At 40.5% G+C, this 10,608-nt stretch overlaps 2 protein-coding genes across 2 annotated transcripts; one reads left to right on the top strand and one right to left on the bottom strand.

Annotated features, from left to right (window-relative positions):
- Positions 1–2,073: 2,073 nt before the first annotated feature.
- Positions 2,074–5,583, bottom strand: LOC115164488 (uncharacterized). Its single transcript, XM_029717025.1, has 9 exons — positions 5,508–5,583; positions 5,210–5,270; positions 4,731–5,102; positions 4,582–4,629; positions 4,369–4,407; positions 3,186–3,297; positions 2,944–3,018; positions 2,723–2,801; positions 2,074–2,402 (listed from the first exon to the last, which is right to left on the bottom strand). Exons 1-9 carry the CDS (start codon positions 5,571–5,573, stop codon positions 2,328–2,330), a joined length of 927 nt encoding a protein of 308 aa, XP_029572885.1. The 5' UTR covers positions 5,574–5,583; the 3' UTR covers positions 2,074–2,327.
- A 208-nt stretch (positions 5,584–5,791) lies between these two features.
- On the top strand, positions 5,792–8,133 carry LOC115164546 (uncharacterized). Its single transcript, XM_029717154.1, has 6 exons — positions 5,792–5,990; positions 6,121–6,390; positions 6,504–6,597; positions 6,700–6,786; positions 6,931–7,006; positions 7,575–8,133. The coding sequence occupies exons 1-6, from the start codon at positions 5,903–5,905 to the stop codon at positions 7,638–7,640; spliced, it is 681 nt and encodes a 226-aa protein (XP_029573014.1). The 5' UTR covers positions 5,792–5,902; the 3' UTR covers positions 7,641–8,133.
- Positions 8,134–10,608: the final 2,475 nt, after the last annotated feature.

Below are 10,608 nucleotides of genomic sequence, written 5' to 3'. Positions count from 1 at the left end.
AAAGGTCATGGATGATGTCACCTCCCAATGGCCCTTGGTATGCTGCTGTGATTGGATGCTGGGTGTTCCAGAGTGGCTCCAGGTGAGGAGAGGGGGATCAGATGGGCAGGAGTGAGACAGAGCAGGAGGCAGATACCACCTCCCCCTCCTTCACCTCCTCCCTCACTGACAAAGAGGGGACTGGACAGACTGACACAGAAGAAAAGCATCCATTGAACAATTAGTCAAAGACTGATATATGGCCTTTTGAAAGGCACATTTAATAAGCCACGTTCAACAATTCAACAGGATACAGATAGCAAAAAAATCCTCAACCAAATCAACATAGGCCTACCCAGCTTTCACATTGACGCAAACCATGTTACTAACATAGGAGAACTGGTTGTCCTCTGGCATGCCAGTCCTGAAACAGAACGGTCCAACGTCATCGCGCTGAACATTATCGATCCTCAGGATGCAGTTTCCCTTGCTCATGTCTCCCAGGATCTGGGTGCAAACTCTGGGCCCATCTGGTGTTCTCCTGTAGGTTGTAGATTCAGTTGACCTTCCCCCACCAGGAGAGGGTATAACAGGAGCCTCTATAGTCTGTGATGTGTGTCCATGTGGGAGGGTACCTGAAAGTATAGGGACACCTGGAATGTCTTGACCCCTGGGACATCTGCTGACCTGAGACTAGACCCCATGGATCACTTGAGAAGTCATTGGGCTCAAGTCAATCAAGAGTTAAACGGTATCCTTCCTAGCGTACATAGACAGCTTGCACAAACATGACTGCTGTAATATTACCAGGAAATTAACCTCTATGGGATCGGTGTCCCACCGCAGGATGGTTGAGCTAACGTGCGCTAATGTGATTACCATGAGGTTGTAAGTAACAAGAAAATTTCTCAGGACATAGACATATCTGATATGGGCGGAAAGCTTAAATTCTTGTCAATCTAACTGCACTGTCCAATTTACAGTAGCTATTACAGTGAAAGAATACAATGCTTTTGTTTGAGGAGAGTGCACAGTTATGAACTTGAAAATCTATTACTAAACCAATTAGGCACATTTGGGTAGACTTTATACAACATTTTGAACAAAAACACAATAGTTCATTGGATTAGTCTAAAACGTTTCACATACACTGCTGCCATCTAGTGGCAAATCTAAATTGTGCCTAAGCTGGATTAATACTTTCTGGCCTTTCTTTCGCATTTCAAAGATGCTGAAAAAAATAAAAAGCGCATGTTTTTTTCTTTGTATTATCTTTTACCAGATCTAATGTGTTATTTTCCCATTCATTTCATATTCCACAAACTTCAAAGAGTTTCCTTTCAAATGGTGTCAAGAATATGCATATCCTTGCTTCAGGTCAAGAGCTACAGGCAGTTAGATATGGGTATGTCATTATTGGTAAAAATTGAAAAAAAGGGTCTGATCCTTAAGGAGGTACCATATAACAGCAAAACATGAAACAGCAGTTTGAGCTCCATCACAGGTGACTGTGGAAGAGAGGAAATGTGTTAAAACAGATGCCGTGGAGATGAAATCCTAAAACCAAGGCAATTGGAACAGCTCTCATTCGTCAAACACAGAATACAATGTATGAGTTTGAACTGAAAAAATAAGAATGCAGAAGTACCTTTTCTGTGTTTCCTTAGTTCATGTCCAGTAATATGGCAGAGTTTCACCCACTCTTACCCTGAGACGTTGCATTTGAGTACCAAAATCAAGGCCTATATATGCATCCGACCCCTGAAGAAGAAACAATTAATGGCAGTTATTGTCTGCAAAGTTTCTTATCAGATACTGTTTGTTCACATATGCAACATAGAATACTTAAAACTCAACCAATCAAAACTCAAAAAATGTATTCACTTTGAGACGTGAATCTCATGTGTATGACTTCATTCACTCATGACTATCCAGAAAGCCTTAGTCAAAAGAAATGACCATTTCTAGCAGCCTTATGTTCCTGTCCAACTCAGCACAAACGTTGTGTTTAGTTGCGAATGCTTGTCAATATAGGACTGCGAGAGCTGTTTTTGTGTGAAATGTTTTGACATAGATTGAATCAAACAACCGGTAGCATATCATCTCAGTAAGTATGTTTATTTGAAAGACAGTCCTTTCAAAAATAGTTACATACTGAACTATGTATTTTACATATAACAAACAAACTGCACATATTGTCTAACCAAGTGAAAGTCAAAACAGGATGTGAGAAACAAGGGCTAACACTCTGTAAACTGCATTTTGACAAGATAACAATCAAGATAAAAACACACACACACATTCAACAAGTATTATTAAGCAGTGATGAAATCTGAGATGCAGCTTCGTCACTGTTTTGCATGATCCACATTTGCATTTACACTGTCCATTTGATCCATACTGTCCATCGGCTCGTTTGGACCCTGTAAAGAGAAATGGATAAATCAGGCAGGGAAGGTAGGAAAAGGTCTATCAAGAAGCTATGAGCACAACACTAAATGGCCAACATGGTAAACATATATAGTACCCACTGGCCACAGACGTCAACTCAACATCTATTTCACGTTGCTTCATTGTCATGTCATTTCAATGACGAGGAAACAACATTGAGTCAACCAGTGTGTGCCCAGTGGGTAAAGACCATTAGGTCCAAAGCTGATGACTTATCAACAGTCTACATGTACTATCATTATAAAGAGTACTGTCAGTTTAAAACAGATCTGCTCAGGGTGCTGTAATGTACCTGGACGTTGCCATAGACGGGCTCATCGATGACCCTTGGAGGAGGAACTTGGGTGTCATCTTTCTTTGTAGTTTTGACTCTGTGGAGATAGGGGAAGACAAGTAGTTCACTGACACTGTAGGTCAACTCAAAGAACATATTTTAGAGTAACACTCAGAAGAAAATCTGAAATATGTCAAACTAGCAATTTACTGAAGGATGTTTCATAGTTTTAAGCATACCTTTCAGGTTTGGCCATTGGAGTCATGGTGAAATTAGCATAATATCCAGACACTTGCTTAGTGACACACCTGGACCTAGAAAATCAAATCAGTTGTTATTATAGTGAATGTGAGAAAAATGTATTTAAAATGTATCTGCAATGACTAATAGAAGGCAGAGGACATCATGTTGCTATAGAAATTGATCAATGTCAGTCAAACTTGAGAGCATCCCTCTGGGAACACCCATCAACCAGACCCACCTTTTCTTGTACTTGAAGAACCAAACACTTCCCAATACAGCAAACAGTAAAACTACAACCACTGGGACCGTGATGGCAATATATATGGTCGTGGATAGCGCTTCCTTACACACTGTGAAAAACATTCTGATTAGGACTGAGGAATATTTATTCATTCCATTATTCATTTGAATTAATATTTTTTCACATTTTTGTCAACACTTTTATCCAGAGCAACTATGGTTAAGTGCCTTGCTCAAGGGCACATCAACAGATTTCTCACAGCTCGAGGATTCGAACCACCAACCTTTTGGTTACCCACCCAACACTCTTAACTGCTAGACTAACTGCCTCCCAATGCAAAATCAAGAGACACTCTCTCAAAAGATTTGATTTGAAATGGATACAGTGCCTTCAGAAAGTATTCCCACCCCTTGACTTTTTCCACATTTTGTTGTGTTACAGCCTGCATTTTTGATTGATTAAATTGAGATTTTGTGTCACTGGGGAATTATGTTTTTAGAAATGTTTGCAAATTAATAAAGAATGAAAATCTGAAATGTCTTGAGTCAATAAGTATTCAACCCCTTTGTTATGGCAAGCCTAAATAAGTTCAGGAGTAAAGATTTGCTTAACAAGTCACATGGACTCACTGTGATAAATAATAGTATTTAACATGATATTTGAATGACTACCTTATCTCTGTACCCCACACATACAACTGTCTGTAAGGTCTCTCAGTCAAGCAGTACATTTCTAACAGATTCAACCACAAAGACCAGGGGTTTTCCAATGCCTTGCAAAGGGCACCTATTGGTAGATGGGCATGTAGATCAGTGGAGGCTGCTGAGTGGAGGTCGGTTCATTATAATGGCTGGAACGGCGTAAATGGAATGGCATCAAACAAATAGAAACCATGTGTTTGATGTATTTGATATCATTCCATTAATTCCGCTTCAGTCATTACCATGAGCCTGTCCTCCCCAATGAAGGTGGCACCAACCTCCTGTGGTGTAGATAGATGAGAGAGAAACAAATATTTCATCCATTTTGAATTCAGGCTGTCACACAACAACATGTGTAATAAGTCAAGGGGTATGAATACTTTCTGAATGCAGTGAAGGCACTGTAGATATAGCATACATTTTAGTCCAAGACTAAGCTTAATGTGGGTCTGGGAAATTGGCCCTGAGAGTCTACTTACATTCTGTGGTGTCTAGTGGGACTGTAGTCGTGGAATCAACTGAGAAGGAGACAAAACAACTTCAGCCCACTTTTTAACTTTGACAAATACATTGTTATCGCTGTTATCAACTGTGCCAGGTTCACTGGTCATTTCTAAAGTAAACCAATATCTGATTCAGAGCAACAGTTAAAATTCTGTGTGTACGTGAAAATTCTAAGCTGAATACTTCACCTGTGTTTGACTTGTCCATTGGTATGATTGAAATAGTCCCGGAGGTTCCTGAATGGAAAAAATACAGTAGGGATTAGTTTCCTCCATATCAAATTAATGACACACTTCACTGAACAAAAGCACTTTACATTGCATCCTCTACTGCTTACCAGATATGGAGACAAGTTGATTAATAAAACTGAAGTTGTTGGCTCCAGTGGCAATTCTCAAGTAGTAAAAGTCCCTCATGTCGCCTTCTTCAATTCCCTTGATGTTCAGGGAGCAGTTTCCCTTAGCGACATTTCCTGTCAGCTTGGTCCTGTTCTGAAAACTCTTGATGACGAATGTGTTGTTGGGGTGATAGAGGAATTCATTCTTGTCATTATCATTGATGTTAAGTTTAGTTGTTCCCAGGCGTTTCCAGTAGGCCTGGATAAGCTCTTTAGATGGGGACGGGGGATAGGTAACATTGCATAGAATGGTCACATCATCTCCCTTATTGGTAAAAACAACGTTCTGGTAATCAGCTTTCCAATCCACACCTGTGTTTGAATTAACAACAAAAGTATTAGGATTATTCAGTTTATGTTGTTTAGACATAGCATAAGAAAACACTGAGTGCATATTGACATAAAAACGAATCACATACCACTAGCGCCAGAGGCCTGAGACAAAATGAGCATCATCTCAATCCACATCAATGGGCTCATCTGGTCCAACAGAGAGATTTGAAAGTTAATTGTAACTAATGACGCACCAGATTCCTAATATTGTTTACATGTTGTGTTAAAGATGCCTGGTGTCAGATGGCGCTCCCATCATAATTGTGTCAACCAAATACAACATTACCACTGACCAACAAGCATAGCAGAGACTGTAAAGCATTGGGAAATAATGTTGGTTCAGCAACAACAAAATAAAAACTCAAATCTACGGAGGATACTCACTGTGTTGTGAAAAAAGGTGCCAAAGCAGGAGGCTACAGGTCCAAGGAAAACACCAGCAGTGATCATGGCACCGGCACACATCTAAAAAGCCAACTGGTTCCAGTAAAATGAGTGACAAGCAGTTATAACAAGAGTGGTGTCAAAAGTATTGCAATATTTCCTGTTGCTTAACAACGATGTCGATTGAACAAAAAAAGGAATTAGAGGAAGTTTTGTGTAAATGTGTAAACTGAAGGTGACTGTTGGCTAATTCCTTGAGACATAGCTAGCACATAACATTCTGAGAACCATATGTTTCTTAGAGCTTGGTGAGAGTGTGTTTGAATACAACCTTCCCACAACATTCTGGGAACGGTGCAGGATACCCAGATGGCACATTACGTTTTGAGAACCGTATGTTTCTAAGGTGGGAATTTCATTTCGTTTTCTACATCAATACAGAGGGACAAGGCCAATCCAGCCCACTGAAGCTCAATGTAGAGTGTAAGTAGATGCCGCCATTCTGTATATTAGGAGCATGTCATGTCTGTGTATATATAATGAAGAAAGTTCTCTTCAGGATGTAGCACTACATGTTCGGTTAAAACCAAACTGTTCATCATTCTCATCCCAGACCCCCCTGAGATCAAAGTGGGCTCCGCCTGCACTTCAGACATCTCCATGGTAACCTGTCTGTGCATTGTGAATTTGGAACCCCCCGGCACAGTGGAGTGGTCTCTTCCAGCTGAACCCCTGCCCACCCTGCCCAGTACCAGACTTGAGAGGCATGGGTCAGTTACCATGGTGACCCTACAGAGGGCACTAGGCTTCTCAGAGACCGTCCACTGCCATGCCAGCAATACACAGGGCAATGCCACCTTGTCCTTTACTGTGTCCACAAATGGTAAGGGAAACAGTTGGGGAAGTGTATCATAAATGAAGTATTCCAAACTATATTAACATCATAAAGGATATCATTGGTACGTTAATAAATCAAATTTATTTGTTTTTGGACAGTTAAGATGTTGATGCTTTACGTTTCAATTGGTATTACTGCATTAGTGGTGGTGGTAATACTAGTTCCCATGTCAGCTTGCCTATTGAACAACGGGTAAGTTACTCTTATTTCTTTTTGGAGGGAGCTATGCAGATTTGTATTTGTTTTTAGCTGTTTTGTTCTGTTTGTATAAATTGGCATTATTTTTCTCATCAGTGGGAGGAGTCATAGTGACCAGCCAGTAACCAGTATGCAGGATATGGATGCATCCAAGTGTGCTTCCTCAGATCCCTCAACATCAAGGTATTTTGCTACAGGCTGTTCTATCTGTGATCATAATGTATACCTCCTGCTGAGTTGTTAAAGCCGATTAGCCTACATTCACTCTTGTTGTGTCTTATCAAATGAAGAGAATGCATCTGAGAGTGGCCCTAACTCTATCCACAGGAAAGAGCAGAAAGACACCAGCAGTGAAATCAACACAAACTACTATACCAAGAATCACCTATATGGCAACATAGAGGTATGTACTGTAGGCCTACTGCAGACATTTACAGTTGCTGTAGAGATCTGAGAAAATGTTGCTCTATATAAAAAAACAGTAGCTGGTGTAGAGAGTCAGGCGCAGGGCAGCAGATATGAGTAATCAATGTATTTACTCAAGTAATCACAAATACAACACAATATACCGAGCCCACAATAACGGACCGTATACAAGACAAACAATTACTCACAAACAAACATGGGGGAACAGAGGGTTAAATAATGAACAAGTAATTGGGGGATTGAAACCAGGTGTGTAAGAGAGACTTCTGTACTGGTCCCACGGGGGACCAGTACAGAAGAAAAAAAATGTATGAAATGTATGCATTCACTACTGTAAGTCGCTCTGGATAAGAGCGTCTGATAAATGACTAAAATGGAATGTAAAAAATGACAAAACAAATGCAAAATGAAAAGTGGATCGGCGATGGCTAGAAGGCCGGTGACGTCGACCGCCGAACGCCGCCCGAACAAGGAGAGGGACCGACTTCGGCGGAAGTCGTGACAAGAAGTGTTGTTGATGATATCTCTGATCTGGTTTCCTGTAGGCTGAAGAGGATGGCGACCAATTCGAGTGTGATGGTGGAGATGATTCAGTCTATGGTAACGTGTGAACACAAAAGGAAAGCATGTGGAAGTCAGCTGGTTCAGAGCCAATGGTACTCAGTCTCTCAAAGATTCCAGTGAAATATTAACATTTTAACCCAATGTAGCAGAACAGGTGACTGCTTATATTTGTTAACTTGATGTAGCTTTATGGTTCTTATGGCTAATGAATATGGTGCATTCTTATTTGGGCTGTGGCGTTTATGTTACGGCTTTTACAAGGCGTTTGTTTATTATCTGTGGCTTGGTTGATTCAGAAGGATTTTTACTAAATGTTAAATACAACCAGTATTTAACAATAGCTTGTTTCACACTTCCCCAGCTGTCTGTTGAAATTGTGTCTTGAGGGTTATCTGAGGCTAGAATACGAGTGTGGGACTTTCAGTGTTTCTCCACTTGGGGTTCCTCTGTCATTTATTTGTTCAACATCTGTTTATTTCCATAGGGTTTGAACTCTTTCACAACACTGATTTAGTAAACTTTAGGTTTCTTGACCTTCTCTATAAGAACATATCGGTAACAGGCATACAAATCAAAATACAGACAATTATGCATTTTTTTCATGGTTTTGATTGTATCTCTGTATACATGATTAAATCTGGAGAAAAAAAAATATTTCACAAAACATGTTTTTTTAACAAATCCTTCATTTGATTTGAAAGGCATTGACATTTTTTTTAAGGATTCAGTGTATTGAATAGTGGGAATGGTGTGTTCTCCTTCCTACTGTACATCATTGAGAGGGTGAGAAACAGAGATCCTATTAAATAATTCTTATAATTTATATTTTAATAATATTCTAGTATTCTAATTCATAATTCCCATACTCATTCCTGGGAGTTCAGGATATAGTGTCCTTATCCTCAAACTCCCCCTCCACTTAAACTGAAATGTAATTATCTAATATTGTAAGAAATGTCATTGTCTGCGTATATGCCCCCTTTATTTATCCTACGGTTCTGACTTGGAGAACACTGTAAGAACGGCCCATGTTATGATTTCTGTCACTGTACATTTCAAAAGTGCTGAACAAATAGTTATTTTGACTACGTCTGTCCTAGCTCGCTCATTAATGTCTTAATTGAAATTACGGATTGCCTCTTATCCGCTTGTCGTCCCCTTATGCCATAGTTTGTACATCTCAATAGTCAGTAGACATTTGTTTAAGCAAGTCAGCCATATCAGCTATGTTTTTTTTAAAGGCAGTAAATGAGGCTGAATTAACTGTTTTGCTGCCAGACAAGGCTCCGCTGATAGTCAGGTGTAGCAGTGGTAAGGTTTTGGGACTGCTTTTGGGACAGCTTTATGTAGGCCCTAACAGTTTGTGGGCAGCGTTTGTCACCGTTATAGTGCAATTCATCTATTGTTTATTGTTTTTGTGTTGTATACTGTAGTGGGTTTGCTGGCATGCATCCCAATTTTTTTATGTCATGTTTGCCCCACCAAGATTTACATGTTAAAATCGGCACTGATAATGCAGATGAGCCACCGACTGGGTCATTCTTTCCCACAATGCAACAATTATGAGTTTGTTTGTTCAGCCCAACAGCTGCCACACCACTTGGTTTGGAACAACATTGTCAGGAAATATAACCACTCTCATTTATACTATACAGGACTTTGACATAGAGAGTGACATTTGACATTGAGAGTCTTGGAGCTGTTCACTGTCCAGAGGTTGGTTTGTTATCAGTGATGGCGGGGGTAAAGGTCATGGATGATGTCACCTCCCAATGGCCCTTGGTATGCTGCTGTGATTGGATGCTGGGTGTTCCAGAGTGGCTCCAGGTGAGGAGAGGGGGATCAGATGGGCAGGAGTGAGACAGAGCAGGAGGCAGATACTACCTCCCCCTCCTTCACCTCCTCCCTCACTGACAAAGAGGGGACTGGACAGACTGACACAGAAGAAAAGCATCCATTGAACAATTAGTCAAAGACTGATATATGGCCTTTTGAAAGGCACATTTAATAAGCCACGTTCAACAATTCAACAGGATACAGATAGCAAAAAAATCCTCAACCAAATCAACATAGGCCTACCCAGCTTTCACATTGACGCAAACCATGTTACTAACATAGGAGAACTGGTTGTCCTCTGGCATGCCAGTCCTGAAACAGAACGGTCCAACGTCATCGCGCTGAACATTATCGATCCTCAGGATGCAGTTTCCCTTGCTCAGGTCTCCCAGGATCTGGGTGCAAACTCTGGGCCCATCTGGTGTTCTCCTGTAGGTTGTAGATTCAGTTGACCTTCCCCCACCAGGAGAGGGTATAACAGGAGCCTCTATAGTCTGTGATGTGTGTCCATGTGGGAGGGTACCTGAAAGTATAGGGACACCTGGAATGTCTTGACCCCTGGGACATCTGCTGACCTGAGACTAGACCCCATGGATCACTTGAGAAGTCATTGGGCTCAAGTCAATCAAGAGTTAAACGGTATCCTTCCTAGCGTACATAGACAGCTTGCACAAACATGACTGCTGTAATATTACCAGGAAATTAACCTCTATGGGATCGGTGTCCCACCGCAGGATGGTTGAGCTAACGTGCGCTAATGTGATTACCATGAGGTTGTAAGTAACAAGAACATTTCTCAGGACATAGACATATCTGATATGGGCGGAAAGCTTAAATTCTTGTCAATCTAACTGCACTGTCCAATTTACAGTAGCTATTACAGTGAAAGAATACAATGCTTTTGTTTGAGGAGAGTGCACAGTTATGAACTTGAAAATCTATTACTAAACCAATTAGGCACATTTGGGTAGACTTTATACAACATTTTGAACAGAAATACAATAGTTCATTGGATTAGTCTAAAACTTTTCACATACACTGCTGCCATCTAGTGGCAAATCTAAATTGTGCCTAAGCTGGAATAATACTTTCTGGCCTTTCTTTTGCATTTCAAAGATGATGAAAAAAATAAAAAGCGCATGTTTTTTTCTTTGTATTATCTTTTACCAGATCTAATGT

The sequence above is a fragment of the Salmo trutta genome, chromosome 3 (genome assembly GCF_901001165.1).
Source record: "Salmo trutta chromosome 3, fSalTru1.1, whole genome shotgun sequence".
NCBI classification, from domain to species: Eukaryota; Metazoa; Chordata; class Actinopteri; order Salmoniformes; family Salmonidae; genus Salmo; species Salmo trutta.
This window is presented reverse-complemented; position numbering and strand designations above follow the sequence as displayed.